At 33.4% G+C, this 27,278-nt stretch overlaps 2 protein-coding genes across 3 annotated transcripts; one reads left to right on the top strand and one right to left on the bottom strand.

The window, feature by feature from the left end:
* The first annotated feature begins 6,964 nt into the window (after positions 1-6,964).
* LOC142631649 (uncharacterized) lies at positions 6,965-12,916 on the top strand. 2 transcript variants are annotated; one of them, XM_075805869.1, is made up of 5 exons: positions 6,965-7,060; positions 7,285-7,392; positions 9,116-9,423; positions 9,638-10,469; positions 10,710-12,916. In XM_075805869.1, exons 3-5 carry the CDS (start codon positions 9,175-9,177, stop codon positions 12,704-12,706), a joined length of 3,078 nt encoding a protein of 1,025 aa, XP_075661984.1. In that variant the 5' UTR covers positions 6,965-7,060; positions 7,285-7,392; positions 9,116-9,174; the 3' UTR covers positions 12,707-12,916. The 2 variants fall into 2 exon arrangements, with proteins under 2 accessions (XP_075661984.1, XP_075661983.1); XM_075805868.1 differs by having other exon boundaries at positions 10,698-12,916.
* Positions 12,917-20,912: 7,996 nt separating this feature from the next.
* Positions 20,913-24,515, bottom strand: LOC142631947 (flavin-containing monooxygenase FMO GS-OX-like 9). Its single transcript, XM_075806319.1, has 7 exons — positions 23,868-24,515; positions 23,350-23,420; positions 23,077-23,235; positions 22,879-22,961; positions 22,421-22,556; positions 22,128-22,301; positions 20,913-21,458 (listed from the first exon to the last, which is right to left on the bottom strand). The coding sequence occupies exons 1-7, from the start codon at positions 24,418-24,420 to the stop codon at positions 21,258-21,260; spliced, it is 1,377 nt and encodes a 458-aa protein (XP_075662434.1). The 5' UTR covers positions 24,421-24,515; the 3' UTR covers positions 20,913-21,257.
* Between the last annotated feature and the right edge of the window lie 2,763 nt (positions 24,516-27,278).

Genomic DNA, 27,278 nt, shown 5'->3' with positions numbered 1-27,278 from the left:
CATATGCAAACATGTAGCCATGTATGGAAGCATGTGATTTAGCAAATATAATCAAAGCATGTAATTAGTGTATTGATCTAAGCATTGAATCAGGGAAATAACTCATTAATCACACAAACATAAACATCTATATATGCTAATCACAATAACAAAGCATGCCCTTATTTAACTAGAAAACATTAATCGGTTCCACTTAACTCAACTGGTAAAGTATGTTGTTGTTGAATAAAAAATCGGAGATTTGATTCCTATTTACACCAAAAATTAATTAGTATCTTTGTCTAATGATAAAAGAAAATCATTAGGAGTGAATATCATATGTTGAAACTATTTCAGGAAAAAAAAAAAAACTAGAAAGCATTAAAACTAATAGAGAAATAATGAGACTAGGAAGCTTACTTAAGATGGTGATTAGAAGGCCAATGGAGGTATTCATTAAGGGCCGGAATTTTTAGAGAGAGAATTTTTGGAGCTAAGTCTAGGGTTAAAATTGATGAGAATTGATAGGGGAATGATGATTTATTTGAAGGGAAAATGGACTGAGATCTTGCTCATCCCACCATGAGCCAGGCGCATGGTGAGGATCGGATGGGCAAAATCTTCAGCCCAAGTTTCCATAACCTTCCACAATATTCTAGCAAATTTTAGTCTCATTTTTCCCATTTTTAAGTCTCATTTTTTAGCACTCTTTTAAAGGCACACTAGAACTCCAATTTTTGTGTTCTTGTTGCCATTGGAAAGGTCTTGCATCCTACTTTCCAAAGCTAATTGCTTTATTCCATTTGGTGCAGCGGTTGTGGAGATATTTTAGTAGAAAATACAATGGTTCATTGTATAAATTTCAATGATGACTTTTTGCCTATCTTATTCATGCAATACCTTCCAATTCAGAGATAATCTTGACGAGTCGTTTGTTCCAAGATGTAAATAATTGATCATACTCCATGAAAGTGCCATCTTTTCGGATCATCCATGCATGGCTGAAACACAAACAGATTTCTACACAAAGATACCCTAAAAAGCCAATTTCGGACCCGAAAAATGAATTTTGTTCAATTTGTTCCAACTTTGCGAACTTATATTCTGGCCTATCAGACCTCCATTTTTGTCAATTAAGGTGTCACTAGAAAGGTTGTGATGTCTATTTTATAAAAATATCCACTTTATAGCTCAAATTTTAAGATTTGGCAAGTTGGAGGCTTTAGAAAATAGCTTCAAACACGAGTTTGTATTTGAAAATTCCGACTTTAATATTTTTGTTCAAGTGGAATTTTTGCCATATAAGCATGTCAAATCAAAGACATCGCGGGACCTTTTAAATAATTCATCATTTTGGTCAATTGGTAGTCGTTTGATTATAATTTAATCAAGTTTATGGCACTTAAGTAATAATGGCTAAGTCTTTTGGCAAAGTATTAATATTTGTGCAATATCTTGTCAGTTTTAACTCCAATCTAGGCCAGTAACTATCATTTTAAAGGAAATTAATTTGATCTTTCTCATAAACACAAATTTATTCAGATGGTCAAATTTATGGTTAAACCTTGGTTAAAGCTTGATTAGGGGTTGGTTAAATTTGGTCCAAATTGGTCAAATAGTTTTACATGATGTGTTGGGTTAAAACAAGACAACATTTGGAGGCTGGATGATTTTTGGGCTATATCAACTATTAATTAGCTTGGTCAAACTTTGTTAAAAGTGTATTTTTTGGCTTTTTAGTGTTTAAATTGACAATTTGGCACTCAAATCAATACTAAACAAAATATGGTATCAACAAGATGTACATGCAAATGCACGCCACTAAATTTTTCATTTTTGTGGAGAAAATAATGTGAGATTCAATAGGATTTTTGGAATTGAAATATTGCTCGGATACCACATGATCGAGAGTAATACCCTCAAACAAGCTAGGAACCAACCCACCACACAACGGACCTCATTATTTTTGTGAGGTCCCATATACTTCCCAAGAAAAACAAAAACTTAATTATGTTTTGGATTATATATGGTTGGTTTCTTTGGGCAACATTGAGATTTCCAATATATTATATTTTACTGCTAACTAACTAGAATCTTGCCAAACCCTTAAAATATTTATAATAAAAAAATGATTGAACCAATTGATTTTACACCAACTCCTTATCAAAACTATTATTTAGTGTCATTACACATGCACCATTATTGATGTATGCACAACACCATTGAGAGATTTGGTGGAAGACTTTCCACAAAGATTAAAAAAAAAAAATGATGATAGCAGAACAAAGCCAACTCTATCAATTCAAAACTTTTATAGTACACAAGATAATTATTTTTTTTAGTAAAAACTAATAGGACAAGAATCATACCCTATTCATTAATTAATTAATCCTTAAAACCAAAAGATATAATGGAAATTACTATGTTAGCCCCCAATATTATCGCATCATGGACATAAAGATTACCCTACAACTAGAAGGCTACAATAGATTAGGAGGATCACAAAACTTTGCTATAAAATTTTAGTTCAAGTTAAAAATAATACCATCATACATGAAAAAGGAAAGATTCCCACACTTTGTACCAACCATGCAACCAATTTTGGGCTAAAAGTCTATAGAAAATGTAAGTGTGAAGGAATAGGTCAATTCCAAACCTGTTTTTATGTGGAGTGATATGAAAAGCTTCTTTGTTAAACAAAAAAAGTTCGATTTGAGAATCTATCTTTTTCTGGAAGCAGAATTGGGCATATCTTGGCCATCAAGTACTAGAGCTTCTTTCTTTGTTTGCAAGTTAATAGAAATTTTATAACATAATGTAAAAAATAAATAAATAAATTTGGTAAATGATATATATATATATAGTATTCCAAATATGTTGACCTCAAATATGTGAAATTTTGTATTGTCTTGTCTTACTTTTTTTGTAGTCGATCTTTTCTTTGTCATGTACTGCCTTCAACTTGGACTCATTTTTATTCCTTCTTTCCAATTTCATTGCATATTGAATTCTAGCTCTAGCTCTAGCTCTTTATTTGTTTTTTTTTTATACTATTATTATACCAATTTGTAATTTGTAACTAGTTGAAGTAACGAATTAACAACTCCACAGCATCCATCTCATTGTCCGGTTTAATCTTTTACTTTATTCTTAGTAGACATATGACATCAATAGATATAATTAGTCACTAAAATAACTTACCTATTAAAAATGACATCACTAGAACTGTTAATTGGCCGACTGCTTTTGGCTGATTAGTCACAAAGTTGTTGGTGATCAATCGTTGTAAACTTCTTTCTCAATACTTGTGTAAATTTGAAACATCCGTCTAGATGTCTAAGCTGTAGGATCCACCGTTATGCAAAAAGTCAAAAAATAATGTAGAACAGATTACAGAAATGTAATTCACATAAAATGCTAATAACAAGAATATTATATGGACAAAAAAAAACAGTGGAATTATATTCTAATAGCTATAACATGACTTATTCTTTTCACTAACGTGAAAAGATATTCCTAATTATCTACATAATGTTTTTCTTTTTATTATTACATTGATGCGAAAGAATTTTGTTATATCTTTGCACGAAGAGTAGATCTATGGATATATAGGGCAATATTGTTTAACTTTTTGTTGCAGTGCAAGTTTAGGGTTTGTTTGGTACATGTGCTTAAAAACTAAAAATTTTTGTTTGAAAATATTTGTGGAAATACACGTGGGTGAAAAAGTGTATAAAAATACGTGTAATGTTGTTTAAAAACTAAAACTAGTTGTTTGAAAATACAAACCAAACACCCCCTTAGTTTTAGAATTAAAATTTGGAGAATGTTGATAGTCAAAGCATGCAAGTGGGCTCTTATCTAGAGTGGAATATTTTCTAAAATAGGAAGAAAGACAATAATATAATGATGTATTTAGAGATATATAAACCAAGCGAAAACAGGATAATTAACATGGTTCGACTTGATAGTATAATCTATAGCAGAATACTCTCGATAGTTACAGTTCGAACAAACAATTTAATGTAATATAAATGCATGCAACCGTTGAGTTCGAGCTCTTTGCATGTTAGACACGTTGATGATATTTTTAGGGTGTAGTTACTCACTTTGATATTTGGACCCAGAAACTTAATTAAAATTTATTAAAGATAAATAAAGAATTATTTAATCAATATTCTAACATCCACGGGTTAAAAAAAACTGAATTTTCTAAAGATTAATCTTCATCTGAAAAAAAGCACAACGATAAGAAACCTCTTGTCCGTCTAGCTTTTTGTCTTTTGTTTCACCTTAGTTTTTTCTAATTAACAAAACTTAAAAAAAAAAAAAAAAAGCTATATATATATATATATATTTTTGGTCTCACCATTAACAAATATACTAACGAAAATTACCAAATGCCAAATAGATATTTTTAGTGCAAAAAAAAAAAAAAAAAATTGTGCAGACAAAGTCTTAGAATTATGAACATCGCAAAGGCTAAGGGTTTAATGGTTAAAGTCGCTATAAGCCTTAATTCAGCAAAAAAAAAAAAAAAAAAGAAAAGAAAAGAAAAAAAAGTCGCGTGTTCTATACTCCTTCAAATTCGTGGATGCTTGTTCTAATCAATGCATAAGTGTAGTTGTAACTAACTTCTTCTTCTTCTTTTTTTTTTTTTTTTCCAATTATTGGGATGATAATCATGATATACTATGATGATGTACCATAAAAATGATAACATATCTTCTTCTTTATAACAATTATATAAATTTGTAAGTGATAAAATATCACTTGCACATGACCCACACCTAATATTATTTTTATTATATTTAAATCCTGTGAAGTTGTCAAGATTCAAGAAAAATATTGTAAAATTTTTTATGTTACTAATTTATTATTGGACCCTATTAATGAGTGTCTCTTTAGGGCAGTTGGTAATAGACAATTTTAAAAAGAGTTTGGTTCAAGTTACATCCGTTATATCTTTAAGCAATGTTACACCACTCAATATTTTTTAACTGGATGCAAATTTTGACAAATCTATCATTAGATTACATTATCTTTATATATTCTTCATACTTGCAAAATTTCAAGGTGATCAAAGATTAATAGCCAAGTTATCAATCAATTTTTTAAATTCAAGTTTTTGTAGTTTAAAATAATGCATAAAAGATGAGTTTATAGATCAAATGGTAAATAATATCTAATTGACATGATTGTTAAAAACATATAGAACATGTAATTCAACAGTAAGATTTTCAAAATATGAATTCTAAAACAAGTTATTGGATAGTGGGATAGTGTAATATTACTTAAAGTTACACCAGGGGTAACTTGAATTACAACTAATATTATCTTTATTATATTTAAATCGTGTGAAGTTGTCAAGATTCAAGAAAAATATTGAAATTTTTTTTATGTTACTAATTTATTATTGGGTCCTATTAACGTGTATTTCATTTAAGGCATTTGATAATAGACAATTTTAGAAAAATTTTAGTACTATTTTCAGGGAAATATAAAAATATGTAAAAAAAAAAAAGTCAAATTTTTCCATAAAATATTCTATAAATATTTACTAAAACAACGTCCTTTAACCTTTTTTTTCCTTTATTATTTAGTAATATTTACTAAAAAAAATGGGATGATGACCAAAAATTTGATGCGATAATTTAGAATGGTGAGATTTCATTTTATTTTATTTTTGCTGAATAGAAATTATTGAATTGACTAACCAGCAGTGCTTTCAATTATAATTTGTTAAAGAAAGAGTGAAGAATCATTTAATCAATTTTGATAAGTTTTAAGATTACTCATTAATGAGGTGATTAGAATAGGTCACCTTCCATTTAATGCTAATAACAAGATACGTCGCTTTTATTAGTTCTTTTACTTCTTTTCTTTTTGTTTATTGAAAAAAAAAGGAAATTCTCATATAATCCCCAAAATGTCCACTACTTTTATTTATTTATTTTTATATACAAGATATAATTCTAGTCTAGCCTAATCTAAGTGTATATGTGTGTGAAACTCTCTCCTAAAGACTTAAATCCCGGCCTTTACTCTTCACACTCTACAAGTATAAATACTTGTGAAGTGACTATCGTACCAAAGGTGCGCGGTAGTTCTACTACTTTTTTCCTGTAATAAAAGTTATAAAACTCAAATTATAGGGTCAATTTTAGTAATTCTAAGATATTGAAAATTGAAATTCACAAAATCAACATGTTTTGCTTGATCTTCCTCAAAAAAAAAAAAAAAACTTTGCTTGATTCTTTGAAACTCGTAAAGGGCCCCATTGCTTACTAATATAGTATTTGTTTATTAATGTTTTTATTATTAAAAAAAACAGAGCATTATTATGATAAAATATTACTAAAATTCAATTGAACTACATATTAAAATTGTCTAAGGAATGAGATTTTTATTTTAATTTTTTTTATGTCTAAATTGGCGTGGTATGTTGTAACGTTGTCTTATTTTATTTATTTCTATTTTTATTTTATTTTTCATAAAAGAAAGTGGTGTATTAATTTTTTATTAGATTATTTCATTGATATATTCCAAATACATCATTTACTTAAACCGGAATGGATTCAACCTAAAATTTTTGGCTTTACATCGAGTTTTAGACCAATGAGTACACTATTAAAATATACGTGAAATTATCTTATGAGAAATGTTAACAATACACATATTCTTATATCCAATTTCACACTTCACTTATGTGTCAACTTTACATTTCAGTTCATGAGATAGAATGTGAAAGAATTGAAATCCAACAAAGAGTTGACATATAAGCCGTGTGTAAATTTGGGTGTGAAAATGGGTATGTCCTTGATATTTTTATTTATCTAATTTTAATTTTCTCATAATTAATATATTTATTACTAATTTTTTATGTTTTACAAAATAAAATATTTTAAATGATTTTTTTTAATTGGGTACCAGAAACAAAAGTGATAGATAGAATCTAGAGCCTAGTCACATACCTCAATTTACTCACACACACAGTGTGCCTGAAAAATCCAAAAAACAAAACATAAATGAGAAGGAGATGAAAAAGAAGGGTGTTGACAACTTCCATGTCCCTTCTCATGTAAGTTTCGTTTGTTTCTGTGGATTTTCTTATCTGGGATTTCTCTCTCTCTCAATCTTCCCAGAGAGAATGGCCCAGTAGATCCAAATCCCCATTTTTATGTAGCTTTTCATAGCCAATTGAATGACACCCTTTTATTATTAAATCTTTTTGGATTCTTAAGCTCTTTTGGGTTGCTTTTTTTTTTTGCTTCCTGATTAATGGGTTTCTTTTGGTTTTGCTAGCTTTTTTTTGTGCTGCAGAGCTAAGTTATGACTTGTGGAATGAGTGAACCCAATGATGGATTTTTTAAGATGAGATGGCAGAGAATTGTTTTTTTCACTTTTTCTAAGGTAAGTTTTAAGATTTTAACTGGTTTTATGCTTCAAGATCATTCTTTTTCCAATGGGTTTGTTGAAGATTTTTTTTCTTTTTATTTGATCATTCACTGTTCTTAAAAAAATAAAAAGAAAAGTGGATTGTGGTATTTTGATGGTTTTGACAATTGGGTTGTGCAGTTAACTTTGTTTTTATGAACTCATTATTAATTTTAGTATTTCTTTAATGGAACTCTGTTGAAGGGGATTGATTTTTATTAGCTAATATACTTTACCTTTCCTATTTAATAATCTCTGGAATTGTTGGAATTTGTATTCCATTGGAATTCTTGTATGTTATGATATTTGATTAATATTCATATGTGATTTTCCTGCACTGACTCCACTCTTTTAGTACATGAAAAAAAAAAATCCAAATAAACAGTTTTGAATGGTGCTTTATTTGATTCTGGGGGTGGAGACCATATTACCTAGTCCTACACTGTTTGATTTTGGATATTAGTATTAGCTTTTTGCCCATTGTATTATGCAATTGATTCTTTAATTTGTGGAGCAACTGATTCTGATTGCATTGGATGGTTTTCAAATTTCAAGTACATGTCATTGTACCAAGATTGTTCTGAGGGCTTGATGATGTGTGGCCCTAGTTTCTACTCCTGATGAATATGTTGAATTATCAGAGGTTGTGATATGGACTTGAGTCTTCTTAGATGAGAATTCAGAACTTTTTATTCTTCCCTCTCAGTCTGCATTGCTTGCTGTGTCAAGTTTAGTCTAATATCAAACTATTCTGATTTGGCTACCCATTCTGAATTCTTGTAGTTGAATGGCTGTGATATGTAGGAACTTCTCTATGCTAATTTTTTGCTATTTTTCATGAAACCTATCTTTTGATGAGTTTTTATGTTTGTATGAAGATATTTCATGGCATTAAGCAATTACTTGGTCATATCATATCTACTTAAATTTGTGCAACCTGTAGATTGCTTCTCTAGTGGCATTAGCATCACTTGGAGGGTTTGCTCTAGATCATTTGTGCTTAGGAGATGCATGTAAGAAAGTTCTTTAGATTATTTTTCTTTTTTTTTGACAATGTGGTCAAACTTTTGGCTGTGAACTCTATCCTGTGATGTAGAACTTTTCAGTTGAGCCTACGCTAATCAAGGAGTTCTATTCTCTCTTCTTATTTGTACAACTCACATGAAAAGCCTAGAGAAAAGGAAATTCATTGCTCCAATATTAGGATTTTCATCATCTTAGTGCAGCTTTGTGAGTGATTAGGTTGTGCATGATACAATATTTGTTCAATTAAGTGAAATATGAAGATAAGGTTGGGGATCATTCTATTTTCTAATTACCTATGAGGTTTGTTTGGAACTTTGAGAATATCTGTACAGATAACCAGTATTAGGGAACATTTTTATAGAAACATTACCTAAATGGATAAATTAAATCTGCAGATTCTTTTATCCTGTCCATCTTCATATTATCTTGATCAACAGTATTTAAATGGTTGAATTAAATCCATCTTTGATTTCCTTTCCTTACTTTTCTCTTCTGTTTATTTTTTTGGTGCTGGTGATGTATAAACGAAGACATAAGTTTACAAATTCACTTGAGTCTAGTATTTTTTTTTCAAACATAAAAAAAGAGAGAATGAAGAAAGGTTTCAGTTGGGTATTCCTGTATTCTTTATGCAAATCTAGTTAACCAACTAACTTAATTTGTTCTATTGCAGGTTGCTTTTTCTAACTGAAGTTGTACTTCATCTTTAAATACACTTCTGTTCTATTGTTTATGGCACTGCTGGGAATGGGAGCAAATATGCAGTATAATGGCAATTTCCCAGGATATTACTCCAGAATAAATCTTAATATGGAGGCTAATAGCAGCACATGGCCCGTAAACGATATAGATAAAGTGTTTGATCATGGACCCTTCTACAATGGTTTTTTGCCATCTTTTCCTCCTGATCAGGTTTTGGGGTACCAGAAGGAAGTATTAAAGCAGGAGATGCTCAAGCATGAAACCATATTTAGGGATCAGGTAAGTTTTATCTCTACTTTTGGTGTTAATAGAAATAGAAATAATCGTAGGTATCATTTTTCTGATTTTAATAAAGCCATTGCTCCTTGAATCATCCATATGGATCACAATTGCATTCCTTTGGCATGTCATACTAGTCATTTAATCCTTGATAGTTTTAGTTCCTATTTATGGTTTCTAAACACTTGTTTGTTCAAAATGTTTTTGTGTCCAGATCCATGAGCTTCATCGCCTTTACAGTAGACAGAGGGCATTGATGGATGAAATGAGAAGGAATGAATTGTATAAACATGAACTAAGGTTGGAGACATCAAAGTCAAATTCTGTTCTGTCTCACGTCTCAAGTGAATACGCTCAAAACACATGTCATGCGACTCATGCCCCTAGCTTGCCTTGGGTAAACCCTGCCTGTGGTGGATTATCAGTTTCAGGTGCTGAAAATGTCCAATTTCCTTTGAGTTCTATTCAAGGAAAGAGCACTCAAGCGTGTCCTGATCCTGCTCAAACTGAAGAATGTTTTAAAGACTTTGAGCTATTGGAATCCAAGTGCAAGAAAATTGGGAAAAAAGTATTGGATCTTCAACTTCCAGCTTATGTGTACGTTGACAGTGAAGAAGAGGAATCATTGGAAGATGGAAAGGTTACTAAAGTGCTTGATCTGTCAAGTTATACTTCAAAAGGAATTACTCAGGTTGTGTGCAATGGTGATGTAAATCCATTTCATGGCAGTAATGAACTTAAGGATGTTTTTTGTGAGGAAGCCTCCACTTCAGTATTGAAAAAATCCACAGCTCTGGCTGACTTAAATGAGCCTGTTAAGTTTGAGGAAGAAGCAGCTTCTAAATCTGATTTTGTTGGCCCTACCAGTTGCAGGGAGAGCCCATGCCTTGATGTTTCCCAAAAGACAAAATCAACCTTCCAGATTTCTTCTGAGGAAATTATCCAAAATACCTGTACCAGATGGGATTTCGAATCTCGCTCAGATGTTGTACTGTCTGAAAAGAAAGAAAGAAAACAAGAGTGGCCATCCTTCAGTGATGAAGCTGGTGAGAATCTTTCTGCAATGTTGCACTAATTGAAGACTTCTTCAATTTCATTGTTAATTTTCCTTTTTCTATGCAATTGATATTCTTTGAGTTTTTGAGCTAGTTCTTATGTCTCTTATAATGACGTGTAGTATTTCTTATTAATTGGTATCATGATAACTGTTAATTTTATATTGTATGAACATCTATCGTCAGGTAAGAGTTTTAACTTGAATTCTTTTCCTCAAGGTTTTGTTGCAGAAAACTTATCCATGTTGCCTGAATCATCAAAAGAAGAGCTTCAGCAAGCTCATCAACCTCCAACATTTCATTTATTAACTAAGAGTTACCAAGAAGTGGAGACTAAAAGAACAATTTTCAGTGTTGAGAGCTTTGGAAGGGATCACGGTTCCCTCAATGATAGCCAACCTGGACCAAGCAGTGCTTCTTACATGTGCACTTCACGTGAGCTTGTTCCTCATGCTGATGTGGCCATTTCTGGGTCATCTCCAGCTGCATCTTGTAGAAAACCTGTACGTGACATGGTGCGAAATCCAATTGCTGTTCAAGCATTACCATGTTTTAACACCTCTGTATCACTGGGTAGTTCAAAATCATCAATTGGGAGGCCTGGGCTTACTGGAGACATATCTCATTCTGTTCAGGATAGCTTTTGCAACAGCTACCAATCAGAGCCCAAGAGATTTAGGGTTCACCCACCATCCTTCAGTTTTGATAATGTGAACAACGATAACAACCATGAGTTAACATCTGAACACCAAGGCCTTTCAAACTATGTTCAGGGTTCCATGGACATGAAGTCTTCTAAGAGCATAAACTTGAATTTTATGCCTAATTGCTGTTCTTCAGATGTGGAAGTTTCACAGAGTATCCAGGGTACAGATGGAATGGAGAAACTTGAAAAATTAACAGGGGTTTTGGCGCTGCTTAAAGTGAAGCAAGTACTTGATGGGAGACCCGAAAAAGGAAGTGAAGATTCAACCCAGGTGGAATCTGTCCTTTTAAAAGCTTATACAGAATGTATCCCTGATGTTGATCCAAAGAAATTTGAGGCAAGTGACTCCCCTAGTAATAGACGAATCCTTAATTTTCCCACTTATGAAAAGCCTCATATATCAAGTGATCAGTGTTCTTCTCATGCCTCCCAGTCAGAAACCCATCAGAATGGAGATGAATATATAGAGAATACTCAGAAAGATGTACTTGACATAAACTTGACTTGCGACTCTGTGCCTGACTCAGGAAAATGTCCTACTGCAAGTGAGCTTGTACTAGAGAATGGACTTGACAAAAAACATGAAGGTTTTGGAAGTCACATTGACCTGAACTCATGTATTAATGAGGATGAGTCTTCTCCAATGCACTCTCTCTCAACAGAAGTTGACCTTCAGGCGCCTGCCAGTCCAGAGAACAAGGAGTGTTCCCCACCCAGAGGAGAGTCTAATGAAACCTTACTTGAGACACCTTCTCAATCATCAAGACAGGAAGATGCAGATCTTCTAGGGGAACTAATGAGGATTGCTGCAGAGGCTATAATCTCCATTTCATCATCAGAGGTTCAAATTTGTATTGAGAAGACCACTTGCAAGACATCTGAAGCTCCTTCAAGTGACTCCTTACATTGGTTTGCTGGGATAGTTTCTTCTGTGGAAGGTGAACCAGAGAATGAGTCTGGAAAGGTTTTAAGTAGTAAGTATAGTAATCATGATGATGATGAGTTTCTGCCTGACGGAATTGATTACTTTGAGGCCATGACATTGAGGCTTACCGAGACAAAAGAGGAAGAGTGCTGCTGTAAGTGTAATATCCAAAAAGAGGAAGAAAGAGGTGCGATTTTGTTACAAAGTCAGCCAAGGAAGGGCCGGACAAGGAGGGGGAGGCAGCGTAAGGACTTCCAAAGTGAAATTCTACCAAGCCTTGCCTCTTTGTCAAGGTATGAAGTGACTGAGGATCTCCAAACAATAGGAGGATTAATGGAAGCTGCTGGTAGTCGTTGGGAAACAGGTTCTTTGAGAAATGCAGGTAGAATTGGGTCGACAAGGGGGAGGAGACGGTCTTGTGCCCCTTCTTCCAGCGTTGCAGAGAACACGGTGGGCTCACTGTTAAAGCAGCAAACTGCCAACAGTGAAAAGGGCATTGAGGAGAGGAACCTAATAGGCTGGGGAAAGATCACTAGGCGGCGTAGGGGGCAGAGGCATCCAGTTAGTAACCCACAGCTTATTTTAGGCCAAGTATAGCGAGAGTGATTTTTATCTCTCTTTGTTTTAATGGTTTTTGGGTGAGGTGTTTTGTGGACCATCGGATTTCTTGTAAATGTCTTCTAAGCCATGGTATATGAAACAACTTTACTGGTGGATAAGAAAAAGGACCCCTTGATATTTATATGTATATGCAGGTTTAAGTTTTTTTTTAAGAATGAAATTTGCTCTCCTAATGGACTTTGATAACTCAAGTAGTCTAGTTACAAGTGAAATGAATTTTCTGTCTTCAGAGAATCAGACATGTCTAATGAAATTGCTTGTGATTGAAAATGGCAAACCTCATGTAAGAAATCACATGCTCATGAACATGTCACTTGATACTTATTTTCTATTGGATCAAAATTGTAAATGATCTTGAATATAATTTGATGTTCTTGTAGGCATCAATGTGAACATAAACACCTTAAGAGCAACTTTAAGGTCCTTTATTATTATTATTTTTTTTTGTGGGAAAAATACACTTAGATCTATATAGGCTTCATTTAGGAGTTCATAAGGGAATGTAATGAAATGTAGTTAAGCCAGAAAAAAGAATGGAAAAGAAAGGAATGAAATAGAATTATGTAACTTTGTTTTGATGTCTTAAAATAAAAGAATGCAAATGAATAAAATGTAAGTAATCTTGTTGGAGTGCTCATAAGCATATAGAAATTTAAAAAATAGTTAATACTACCCATAAATGATGTATTAGGTTGTTATGGTGACCTGTGTGACAAGTAATTTCTCGGAAAATATTTTGTAGTACTTTTGGAGTTGTAGAGTCAAATATTTAGTACATAGCAATGTTCAAGCCATTGGTTGAAGGTCATTACTTTTGGAGTTGTAGATGAATTCATGTAACTTGCCAAGATTTTAAGAGGGGGGGGGGGGGGGGGAGAGAGGACGATTGGCACACTAAACCATACTTCCATGTTCTACAGTTCATATTAAATTATATTATTCTCGTTTGAAGTTTGAGGATTTTCCATAAACCTAATTGGTAGTATTATTAATACCAAAATTGATATATAGCACAAAATTCTTAAAAGAAATTTGCAGGAAATAGTAAAATCGAAAAATTAGATAAACCTAGAAATTAATATTTAGGGCTGCTTTGAATCAGCCCTTAGGAAGATAGAAGTTTTAGTAATTAGCACCTAAAGTTGGATGGAGTTAGCACCAAGCCATTGTAAAATTCTGATTGAAATTTTATTCCTTATATAATTGTCTCTATAAGAATATACAATAGCATTCTTATATAGACGATAGGTGTAAATCCTAATCTCAAAAGACTTGAGTCAAAAGCCCAATTATTGAATTACGAAAAGAACTTTGACTATAGTGAATCAAAGAAAATACTAATAATATAATTAGCTATAATAAGACCTAAAATAAAATCCAATGAGCCTATACTAAAAAAATATAATTGACTTCTAAACAAATAGTTTCTCAAAAAAGAAAAAGAAAAAGAAAACTTCTAAACAAATACATCATACAACCATTTACATGCCACTACAAATTAAGCCAAACCATATATTTTTCAGATTAAATCCCATCCAAAAATAACCTCATTTATATTTACTAACCAAATTTATTATAGGATAAGGAAATATAACAAACTTAAGTATTAAATTGTCATTTTCAAATATAAAAGTTGATTTCAGACTTTTCTTTAAACCTTAACAAACTTAAGTAATTTGTGCATATGAGAGCATGTCAAAGAAGCAAGGACAGATCTAAGAGGGGCCAGGCCCAACTTGGCCCTAAGAAATTTCTTTTTATTAGTTAGATTTTTTATTTTTGCAGTTGGGCCCTCTCCCCCAAAACCTTAGGTCCCCCTTCCCTCCAATCAGCCTAGCCAACCCAGCTCAACTAGTAATTACCTAACCCAAAAACTTAACAAAAATAAAATTTAAAATTTTTTTGAAAATCCTAACCAACCCAATATTAAGAAACAATATGATTATTATTATTATTATTTTTTGTATCTTTGTTGGTAAATGATTGCATCTTAATGATTAGTGTATTTGTCTTAATTTATTATTTGTTAATACTATATAGATACATGTAGATACTCATTTTTTTTTAGAGGTCCAGCAGAAAGAGGAAGCCCAACAATGTGGGCAGAAGAAAGTGGGATGGAAATACCATTAAGCCCAAGAGGCAGGAATAATGAATTATGGGTCCATGAAGTAAACAAATGGACTCTGAAGGAGTAAATGGGCCTAAGAAGGCTCGAAAAGAAAGAAATAGCAAACCCATGGGCAGTATGGATGTAGAAAAGCAAGAATGGGTCACAGTAGGCTCAAAACAATGTAAGTAAAGAGATTAAGGGGCAATGGAGAATCCATAAACCCCAAGGATGAAGTATAAAGTACTTGGGCCAAGAAAGCCCAAGGAGTTAGTAAAGGCCTATGGGAAGCACAGAACTGGAAAGGGCCAAGGATGCCCAAGAAAGTAAACAGGCCAAGGACGCCCAAAAGGAGGTAAGCGGGACGTGGGAGCCCGCAAGTAATGTGGTAAAAGGCCCAATGAGTTTATTGGGCCATTAAAAAAGGGATGAACAGCAAGCCCAAAGAAGCCCAGAAGTCTTGGGTCAGGTAAACACCACGGCAGGCATGACAGAATAATGCAGCAGGAAGTAATAGCAAGGCTAACAATAGAACACGGAGGAGGGCGCAAAGGAAGGGAAGCCCACAATCAGGCAAAGCCCAGCAAGTCATAAAGAATTAGAAATCAATAAAGCAGCCAACGCCGTAAGAAGTAAAAAACAAACGGAAGAATAGGCAGGCGAACCTTTAGACCACGGCAAGTGCATGAGCAGCGGGCAGATTTTGGATGAGCATAGAAGTAAGGCACGCGCAAAGCCCAAACACCACCAGCCTGTACCCAACCAATACAGGAAGCGGTGGGTCATGGATTAGAGGTAAGAGGGCATGGTCTGGCGGTGGGAGGAGGAAAACCTATTTTCGTGTTTCTTGCTCAGGCTCTTTTGGAGGTAGTGTCCTGCTGGGATGACATACCACCCAAAAGAAGTAAAGTTGAGTTAGAACCACTAGGTGCATGCCATGAGGGATGGAGAGGAAGAGACTACTTACACCGTAGCAAGTAAGAATGTCATGGCAAGTAAACAAACAAAATAGTCTTCTTTGTCTGGTGAGGTGGAGTGGCGTGGCCAGTACAGGTAAGTGGCGCTGGTTGGGCGATTGACCAATCAATAATGGTCAGCAAGGACACCCACACCAGATAAAAAATGATTAAGGGCTAAAATGGTAAAAGCCAGCCGCGGCTGGCATTATATATGGAGTCCTTACTATGCGCGACAGGGGGGCGACCTCTAGGAAGGGAATCACCATAACTAAAAAAAACATTGAAAGATAAAATGAAGAGAAAGGAAGGAAAGAATTAGAGAGAGAATAGAAAGAAAAGCAAAAAATGGAGAGAACAGAGTAACAGGCATGCACCAAATAGGTTGATCCCCTTCTCCTTCTTCGACCCGTGTCCTCTATTAACGGCAAAGGACCTCTCTAAGTACAATTTGTTCAGGCCTACCCCCTCAAAGCAGTTAGTTTCTTCCTCAGAGAGATTAGTCGCGTTGAGGAGATGGTTTCCCTTCTTGACTTAGACCTAGCAATGTAACTTGATATGGCAGACTGACTTTTTTTTTTTTTTTAATAAGCTTATTTCTATTTATTCAATACTTATCCTTTTGTTTCATAAAACGAGTATTCATTATCAAAGCCCATTATTTACTTTTGTCTGAATAGTTAAAAAATTTCTATTATTATCTTTATTATATCTGCTTGCCGTAGCTATTATAACAACTCTGCCTGCTAGGGGTAAGTGATACAAATCTTGGCAAACGAGGGCGTCGTTTGTGCATAAGTCGGACCAAAGAGGGTTGCTATTAGATCGGTTCCAACTCCCTGATCCAGAAAATTTTGGAGCCTAATGCAGCAGGAGGCGGCCCAACCCAATATTTGCAAAAAGGCCCCCACATTACATATTTGAAGTTTTATTTATTTATTTATTTTTTTTAAGACTCCAGCCGCTTTAGATTGAAATTCTAAATCTGTCAATGCAACGAAGAATGGGACTCAATTGATGTCATGTCATAATTTTTTTATTCCTTTCTTTCTTTCTTTCTTCTTGGGGTAGTCAATATTTCATGTCATATTTGAACATCCTAACTTGGACTTATTATGCTATCACTTCATTTAACGTAAAATATATAGAGTTATTATTATGCTACCTAGGTTGGTGGATTGTCAAATTGTTAGCTTGGATTTGTTTTTGGGCTATCGATCAAGGTGGGTGGATTGGATTCCCTTAAATTTCGAGAGCAAAGTGAAGAAGTGACATGAAAAGCATTAAGTCTCAAGTCTTAATTCTTAACCCAGCGACCTACCACCCAATTTATCCATGATGAACGCCCAACCTGTCTAATTTTCAATGCCCGCCTGACTAAGCATGACAATATGCCATCACTGTTATAACTACTGATTTTGTCTTTACTTTCAATTATTCATAAATATTTAGATTTTTTCTTCTAACAATGCTAAGACCACAACTACTTACACTTAAAATTCTGCCACAACTCTTCACATTGTGAATTGTGGTAAACATATAGATTTCTTTCTCTTCAATTCTTATTCCTCATCAATTAATTTATGTACACAGTATAATTTATGCACTTTTTGTAACTCAATGAGATTAAAACTCTGCCACAACTCTTCACATTGTGAATTGTGGTAAATATATAGATTTCTTTCTCTTCAATTCTTATTCCTCATCAATTAATTTATGTACACAGTATAATTTATGCACTTTTTGTAACTCAATGAGATTAAAATTCTGCCACAACTCTTCACATGGTGAATTGTGGTAAACATATAGATTTCTTTCTCTTCAATTCTTATTCCTCATCAATTAATTTATGTACACAGTATAATTTATGCACTTTTTGTAACTCGGTGAAAAAGTGATGATCGTCATGGGTACATAAATTACAATGTTAACTATTGTCGCACGCAGTTAATTACGTATAGCCCTACACACAGGTTAAAATCATATTTACGATTTCAGCCTGTGTTCGTACACACTGTATGATCTCTAATCACAATTCACGACTTGTACCTAAAAGTATTCAAATTCTTGGACCACATGCCTTTGGCCTGATATAGTTGAAACTTGAAAGAGAGAGAATATCAATTATGCATTGAAAGAAGAGCGTGAAGGATAAGCTCATGAAAAGAATGTTTTTTCAGCTAATGTTATTGCCGTGTATTTATAAATTTTCAGTTGCCTATTTATTTTTATTTTAAGTCCATGTCATATCATTTATGTTCTGATGGTTGCATCATTTAATTTCCAGACAACAGTCAGTACAATTTCAATAAATTTGTAATTTTTTACAATTCTATTTTACCATCTTAAAAAGTTATTTTATCAATATATAATAGGATTCAGATCCTCTAGAGTTCCTAGGGTACTCTACCAAGTAGAGTTCATTAAATCCTAACCACTCTTTAATGATTTAATGATCTAGATTCTGCCATGTCAGCATTTCATTAACAATCATCTTAATTGTTTTGTTTACAACATTATTTTATTATTTTAAGAATATTATTAATGAAATGCTGACATGGCAGAATCTAAACCATTAAATCATTAAAGAGTGGTTAGGATTTAATGAACTCTACTGGTAGAGTACCCTAAGAACTCTAGAGGATCTGAATCCTATATAATACCATTTTACAACACATCAACATCCCAACTTTTATTTTCTTATTCAACTCATTAAAATAATATATACTACCCAATAAAATAATATAATCCAATCTTTCTCTCTCTCTCTCTCTTTTCCTCACAAGCTCTCTCTTTCAACCACCCATCACCACCACCCCTGCCACAAAAAACTCATCACCACAACCACTACAAAAAACTCATTACCACCACATTTGCCACAAAAAACCCACCACTACCACCACGAAAAAACCCATCACCACCACATTTGCCACAAAAAACCCACCACCACCTCCACCCACAAAACCCACAAAACCACCGTGAAAAAACCAATCAAACACCACAGCCACAGCCGCAAGAAACCAGCCACCATGCCACCACCAAACCCAGAAACCAAACAACAACCAAACCCAGACGTAGGCATAACAACAACAAAAAAACCCCATCGGAACCCACCCAAACCCACCTCGCCGATCTCCACCTCAACTGCGCCGCCACACCGATTTCCACCTTGCCATGCCACCACACTGATTAGCAAACCCACTACGCCGATCAGACCCACGACAGCAACCAGAGAGAGAAAGCGACCACGATAGCAAGTAGATAAAGAAGAGGGAGAAATGAAAAGCACAGATAAAGGGAGGTGCCGCCACGCCGATCAGCAAACCCACTATGTTGATCAGACCCATGGCGGCAACCAGAGAGAGAAATCAACCACGGCGGCAAGTAGATTGTACAAATAGAGAAGATGGAGAAATGAAAAGCACAGTGCACAGATAGAGAAGAGGGAGAAGAGAGGAGTGTCTATGAGTGTGAAAGACAAAGGAGAGAGAGTGAGTAATAAAAAAAATGAAATTTAAGTTTACAATGGGTGAACATTGATTTGTATAAGTAGAATTGCACTGTAACACTATTGTAAAATTTTTTCGAATTGAAAGACTGAAAAATGGGGTTGTTTTATGCTTTTATGCTAAAATTTTCGTACATATGCCATTTACCATGCCCAATGTGAATGCTCTAAAAGTTAGAACTTTAAGAAATAGGAAATGACCCATAATAAAGCACAGATAAAATATGCTGAGAAGTTCTGGTTCAAGTCAGCATCTCTTATTCAATTCCATAGGTAAAGTATATTGTGCTTAAGTCTTTTCTGTATATCTAAATAAACAGCAATTAATGTTAACATACATCTTGATGTGCTTCCAGGTTTGGTACATCTCTGAAAAAGAAAATCAATAATCTTTTATAATAAATTAAGCCAGAAAAAGTGGCTATTGAAAACATGACAGAATAGGCAAGGATTAAAGTTGGTGCAGTGCGTGTGACATTCAAAAAAGATAATGTGAAGCATTATGGCTAGCCAACAGCATATTACCTAGGGAATAGATATGAGATTCTGTCTCAAATAAGTTAGCATATGTTTTTTCCTTTAAAAAAAAAATTTGCATGCGTTTTACTCAAGAGATCATAAAACCAATTATGTCATATGGGAACCACGATTACTCTGTAATCTTTCACCTATATCCAACTTGATGCATTATTATTTTTTAATAGGCGTATGACTTGCAGGAAGTTGTCTCTAAGGTACGTTTTGTTCCCAAGATATTCAGGAAAATCATATGGTTTTCAATAATGCTAAAGTTGATGAAACCCAAGTGAGTTGGCCAAGTGGTTGGACACTTGGTCTCAAAGTGCTTGTCCCAGGTTCGACTGGGTGTGCCCCTTAGTTCGAGTCCGGGTACCTGCACTTTGAAAAAACCCCTTGGGCTAGCGATTTACCTTACTAGGGCCCACCCATTGCGAAAAATGATTAGTTTCTGGTTGAAAACTTTGAAGATACACTGTGGGGAAACTCAAAAAAAAAAAAAAATGCTAAAGTTGACAAGTGATTGGGTGATGAAAACAGAAAAAAGAGAGAGAAGCGGAAGCAAGAATTTAATATGTTTTGGCCCAACGATTTAAGTCCACATCATGGAAAGCCCTTGGCAGCTGCTTTATGTTTATTTTGATAGCAGTGAATCTATAGTAAAGTTTATATACTAGAGAACTTTGGGCTAATTATGGACTAACCCTAATGTTAGTTTTCTTGTTCTACAAGTACATTACTTACGGTAAGTTTAGACCTCTTGGATCCTAACATCTCTAACACCCTCCCACAAATGTAAGGTGGGATAGCTGAGAAATATGTGCATAGAGTGGTTTTTATATAGACTATTTTGTGGGACAAAGAAAGGTACTTCTTTGGTGGAGTTTTGAACTTAACTACTTGTGTAGAGTCGGTTTGAGCTATACAACGATTCAATTGGGCTATTGGATTCTAGAGGGGATAAGTCACAAAATAGAAATTTCTGGCTGGTTTTGATTTTTTGATTTATGTATTTTAGAATTGATTTCATTATAATTTTGATTTGTTGTTATTTTTTATTATATTATCACTAACAAATGGAAAATAAAGCAATATTTGTTTTCATTGACATGAGAAATAACCTAATGCTAACAAGTAACACTTTAAGTATCTAAAGCATCTAAAATCTCATCAAGTTGTTTCATTGAATAGAATGATTTAAATTAAATATTTGATCAAAAAATTATATTTGATCAAAATAATAAAGAAACACAAAAAAAAGGAAGCTTCATACTCTCCTTTTCTTTTAGAACTTTTATAAACCATAATAGTAGTTCTTTCCTCTCTCTCTCTCTCCCTCTGGGGCCCCCCCCCCCCCCCCCAACAAAAAAAAAATCCCAAAACGACAATATACTAGTACTTAAATTGTGTGGTCCAAGCAAAACCAATAGGCTTTTTTCACAGAGTAAAAGCTTCAGTCCCAAGTTGAGTGAAATGAGGACTTTGAAGAGCCTCTTGAAGTAGGTCATGATCATTATCCCACGAATCACGATATTTTTCTAAGTTTACATCAGCATTTACTAAGGCTGAAACGCATAGCTGTTTCCTCCATTCTTCTAAATGTGGGAATTCAACATGATCTCCATATCTATCACAATACTGCAACAAAAAGCAATTAGCATTACATACATATATTACAGTTTAGAGTGCAAGCCATGTTTTGGTGGGTGTCCAAATTAACAAATGTATTTAAACCATCTACACTTTTTGATAGAATTTGCTTATATTATATACATATAGACCAGGGTCCGTTTGAATGCAGTTGAAATTGAAAACTGAAAACTACTGTAGCAAAATAATTTTTTAATGTGTAAATAGTACCGTAAGACCCACTTTTAATAAAATTTTTTGGAAAAGTACATGAACAGTGCACGCACTGCGGTTTTGCCCCCGCAGCCGAAAAGAAAAAAAAAAAAATTACTGAAACGCGTTTTGCGTCCAGATGTGGACGCAAAACGCAGCTCCCAAACGCATTCCTAGTTTTACTATTGCTAATTTGTTACAAAACATAAAAACCATGCACCAATTCCTTACGGCATATTTTTTAACAGTAAAAAACTTAAATACAATTATTTAGATGTTATATTTAATGCCGTTGCTATGTTGACCAATACAACGGAAAAACTTTTATGTTTACCTAAGAAGTTAGCACAATTAAATTCAATTATTTGGTTCATTTAGCATCATAGATACACGATCGAATTTAATTGAAAAATCTAAGATATAAAATTTCTAAGAAACTTTACAGAAGATAACCATTTTTCTTACCTCAAACTCTGCTATATCGTGGGTGTAATGCTTTGGAACACCAGCAAGATCCCTAGAGTGATAGAAATCCTTAATGGATTGCATCATTTCATCCCATGATGGCAATGTTCTTTTCCCAGACAGAAGCTGAGCTATCCATATTGCTTGGGACTCAAAGAAAGGGAACCCTATAATCTGCATCACATTCACATCATCAAACACATTAAAATGAAAGAAAAGAAAAACCCATAAGTAATACTTAAAAATAAATAAATGTGGAGATAGGTATAAGATGTAAAATATTAAATCTTTACCTTTCTAGGAATACCCATGAAAGAGAGAGAAGGTGCAAGAGAAGGAGGGAATGTATGCTCATACAAAGGACCCACTCTGTCATCATCCACAGCTACTATCCCTTTGGTGTCAAGAAATGGGAACGTATATGAATACCTACACATAGCACACATTATTATAATTATTATTATAACTGATAGAGGGTGCACCAAGCTTTTTTTAATTTATTAATCATAGTGGATATGGACCATATATGTTTGATCAATATATTTGCAAACACCTAGATATTGTAAACTTAAGGGTCCCACAGTACATATCTCCCAGTCAATATGGCCATTATCAACCAATTAAGCAACAACCTTTTTGACATGGGAATGTTCTTTGTTTGGTGCCACTAAGTGAATATAATAAGGTCAAATCAAATGGTAATTTACTAAGTAAAATTAGATTTTAACTCATTTGGTCATGGGTGTCTTACCCTGTGCAGTATATGATGGTATCAGCAATAACCCAAGTGCCATCTACAAATAGAACCCGTCCATCTTCATGAAGAGACTCTATCTGCATGATATTGCATTTTAAATTTAGTTTGGTTTATTATAATTGTAGTAAAAATATTTGCTTCTATGTATTTTAAAATTACTGTAAGTAAAAACTTGGATATGAGGAATTGAACCTGTGGACGAAGATGCAAGGTGTCATGCTTGGAGAGAATTTTTGATAGACCTTCCGAAATGTTAAGAGATTTGGAGCTGAGGTAAACTTCCTTTGCCACTTCCACAAGTTCTATTGATATATCTTGTCCACTCAACGAGTTTCCAACCACCACAACAACCTGTACAATGAGATGCTTAATTATGGTCATTTATTTAACTATTAAACGAATTGGAATGTGTTGGTAGACTACAATTTTTTAATCAGATCGAATTCTATCATTCTATTACATTACCTCATTGTGAAATGGCTCGGTAACCCTGTAGATATGACTATGCATTTGCTTCCTTTTCCATGCATCCATGCCTATTAACATTGATAAAAGCACGTAAAAGCATTAGTCATAATAATTATCACAAAATATTTTACAATAAAGTGAGGTAAGTAATGAGTCTAATCGATAACCAATAAAAATCTGCAAATTCAACTGTTGTTGTGGAAAGTTTTGTAAAAGTTGTTGTAACTATTAAAAGTGAAATAAGATACCATATATGCAACTATCTATAAGATTAATGAAGTCATATGTCTTTCCTTTTACTGTGCCTAGACATGACATGAACCTGGAGAAAATTCATGAATAGAGTTTCATTACATAGGGACTCATTCTTTGACTATTTTGAAATTGATTCAAAAGTACATATGTAAATGTGCTTAACTTTTAGAAAGATGTGAATTTGCTTTCTTCTTTAAAAAAAGAAGAAGATGTAAATGTGATTTGTGTAAGAAAAGAATCATTTTATTGTTTTCACATACCTTTAATGGAAGGCAACCTAGGCTGAGAGTAATGACCAGTGGCTACAACCACTGCATCAAAGACCTCTTCCACCACCTTCTCGGTCTTCTTCTCTTTACTCCGAACAACCCATCTCAAATCTTTGCCAATGGCTTCAGAATCCAACAAACCCACATACTCCACCCTTGTGTTGAACCTTATCATCTCCCTTAACCCAAACCACTCACAAAAATCTTTTAGGTACAGAAAAAGTTCTTTGTGGCCAGGGAACCTTCTCATGTCCCTACCTTTCTTGACCAAAAATGGAAAATCAGTGAACCCCATGATCTCCCTAGGAGATGTGAGCCTCAAAGAGTTATAAATACTACTATGTACCTTTAGAAAAGTGTTCCTTCCAAGAGGATCCTCAACCTCAACATTTGGATCATATAGCCATTGGCCTCCAACATCATGGTTTTGTTCCAAAACCACCGCACTATGGCCTTCTTTACTCAACTCCCTTGCAGCTACTAGCCCTGATGGTCCAGCCCCGATCACACACACACGCTTAGATTGGGTCCTCACAGAGACCATGGTTGTTGGATTTTTTTGTATAGCTAGCAAGGGAGAGAGAGAGAGAGAGAGAGAGAGTTATAAGTTTAAGTTCTTGAAATTGAAAATGTATTTTGTTGGTGTGTTGGAGAGATTGTGAGGATTTAAAGTGTGATGTGGGGGTTTATATAGTTAAATTTACTACACGCAAACAAAGAGAAATAATGTTAAGAGATAGAGATGGTTTGCTAGCTAGGAGACACACGTGACATATTAAAATGATGGTTTTTGGATTTGTCTGCGTTCTACTAAAAGCGACATGTGGTTGAACCCCTCAAAAAAGAAGTTACATTTGGAATTAATAATTAATTAGTGTATAATTTTTATTTTTATTTTTTAGGAAATAATTAGTGTTTAATTTGATTAGAAACTTTCAAATCTTTTAAAACTTTTTTGAATACTTATTATTAATTTCCTGCAAGAATCAAATGATTCAAATCTCTGAACTGGCACTCTTATCTGCATGCATGGACTGGGTTCAATATCATGATGCCTCAGTATGGGTAGGAGCCCATAATAGAAATTGTTAGTCCCTCTTGAAAGGATTTGGATACGTGGCATTCGCCCAATAGTTCAAATTGTGAGTTGTGACGACCAAGTGGCCCTACCTCTTTCTCAAAAAAAGAAAGAAAAAAAAAAAGGTGTAAGAACTTCTTTTTTACCTGTGAAAGTCCCAGCATTACATAGCTTTAGTCATGAATTTTCTTTATATATATATATATATATATATGTATATATATATTGAGAAATAATAACTAAATGACTTATTATTGCATAATTTTAGAACTTGTTTCTAACTAAATAAATGATTATTGTTATTATATAAAATGAATAATTTTGTACATTTGTCTTTATATATAACTAGAATATAACCCGTGCTTATGAACAGGAATGATGAATTGTAATGATGCTATTGATATTAGCTTGTGTTATAAAATGTATAGGATATTAGTTCAATAACGACATTTGGAGGTACTAAAATAGTTTTTTCTTGCAATTTTCATGATATTAGTTACGCCAAGTTTCTCATTGCATTGTTACTATGTATATAATTTTGAAAATTACTATTGGATACTATATATACAATTTTAATTCACAATTACTATCCATAAAATTCTGATAAATACAACATAAAATAAAAGAGTAAATTGGTTCAATAGTATCTCGTAAATTGAATGAGGATAGGTGCATAAGATCGTTCAGTTTAATTACAATTTGTTATGTTCAAGATCCTGGCATACAAATATCTAAATAGAAACAATATAAAAAATATGCTCATTAGATATAAAAATAAAAAAATAAAAAAAAAAACAGCAAAAATCTAAACAATTTAATTTGTATATAAAGCTAACAAAAGCAAAATTTAATATTGAATCTACTTAAATTTTCCCTAAGTATTGGTTTTATATATATAATCAAGTTTTTATGGTTTATTTATATTGAACTCATTGTTTTTTGCATTGAATAAACTCACTTGGTACAAAAATGAAAAAACTTACATTCGATGAGACACGTAACGCAAAATCAAACTCTAGTTGAATTCCAATTTTCACATTGAATTAACTAACTTAACACAAAAATTTGAAAACTTAGATTAAATGGGAGACATAGCGCAAAATTAGACTCTAATTGAATTCCAATTTAAAATCTAATTGGATTTTCTCTTAGTTCTACCTATTTATATATATTAGTTGCTAACCCGGGCGATGCATAGGAAAATTACTGAAAATGAAATCTAATGAATGCTAAGCAATTATGCAAAATGCCATTTAAGTTAAAAGACAAATATTAGTGAATATTGTTATCCTTAGCTGTTTGTGTTACATTTAGAGTTTCATATCTAAGTTACTACAATATTACTTGTAGCAACTAATGCTCACAATATAAGTATATTACATGAGACCAAAATTTATATTATCTTCAAGCTCCCCTTAGCCTTACAGAGTCCCTAACAAAATTTCTTTTGTATTGAATTTGATTTCAAAGGATTTCTTCAAAATTATTTGAATTAAACCTCACAAATTAAAAAGAAAAAATAAATAACATTACAACATTGTAGCTAACTAATATATAAATAAACTCCCAATTTAACATGATAAATCACTATTAGTAATTTAGAAAGCAAAAATTAACAAACTTAAAGTTGTTACCCATTTAACCTAAAAATTTTCATATTCTAAAGTAGTCAAACACCTATTAACAAATAACTATTTATATAAAATATTCAGTAATTTCTTCAATACTGTAAGTTGTTCATGCTTAAACTCTTTCTTGCTTGGATCCTACAAAACAATATATATATATATATATATATATATATATATATATATATATATATAGAGAGAGAGAGAGAGAGAGAGAGAGAGAGAGAGAGAGAGAACCAATTAAAGAGACAACCAATTATGATAGTGTTGGAGGCAAAGTAAGAGATTAAAAAAAACTAAAGACATAAAAAGCTAGTTAATTTATATCAAAAGACATAAAAAGCTTACAATCAAATAGAATTCATCTTAAAAGTAAATAAATACATGTGGTAAATACATGTGGTTTAGGCTGTCCATGGGTTGGGCCGGCTTAAGTTTGTGCCCAAATTGGGTCTGTCTAATTTTGGATTTATCCCTATCACCAGCTAGTTAATTTATATCAAAAGACATAAAAAGCTTACAATCAAATAGAATTCATCTTAAAAGTAAGGCTATCCAAGGGTTGGGCCGGCTCAAGTTTGTGCCCAACCCGGACCCGACCCCAATGCCGGTTCGGGTTGTATCGGTTTTGGGTCCATATTGGTCGGTTTTGAGTTTGCTGGAGTGGAGTGAAATATGGCCGGATTTTGGCCGAAA

The sequence above is a fragment of the Castanea sativa genome, chromosome 4 (genome assembly GCF_040712315.1).
Source record: "Castanea sativa cultivar Marrone di Chiusa Pesio chromosome 4, ASM4071231v1".
Taxonomy (NCBI): Eukaryota; Viridiplantae; Streptophyta; class Magnoliopsida; order Fagales; family Fagaceae; genus Castanea; species Castanea sativa.
This window is presented reverse-complemented; position numbering and strand designations above follow the sequence as displayed.

What these genes read in the sequence shown, in the direction of transcription:
- LOC142631649 (XM_075805868.1), top strand. Translation starts at nt 9,175, where the DNA reads ATGGCACTGCTGGGAATGGGAGCAAATATGCAGTATAATGGCAATTTC. An exon ending in AAACCATATTTAGGGATCAG is followed by an intron (nt 9,424 to 9,637) that starts GTAAGTTTTATC and finishes TTTTGTGTCCAG; the next exon opens with ATCCATGAGCTTCATCGCCT. An exon ending in ATCCTTCAGTGATGAAGCTG is followed by an intron (nt 10,470 to 10,697) that starts GTGAGAATCTTT and finishes CTTTTCCTCAAG; the next exon opens with GTTTTGTTGCAGAAAACTTA.
- LOC142631947 (XM_075806319.1), bottom strand. Translation starts at nt 24,420, where the DNA reads ATGGTCTCTGTGAGGACCCAATCTAAGCGTGTGTGTGTGATCGGGGCT. An exon ending in ACCATCATATACTGCACAGG is followed by an intron (nt 22,557 to 22,878) that starts GTAAGACACCCA and finishes TGCTATGTGTAG; the next exon opens with GTATTCATATACGTTCCCAT. An exon ending in TCATGGGTATTCCTAGAAAG is followed by an intron (nt 22,302 to 22,420) that starts GTAAAGATTTAA and finishes AATGTGATGCAG; the next exon opens with ATTATAGGGTTCCCTTTCTT.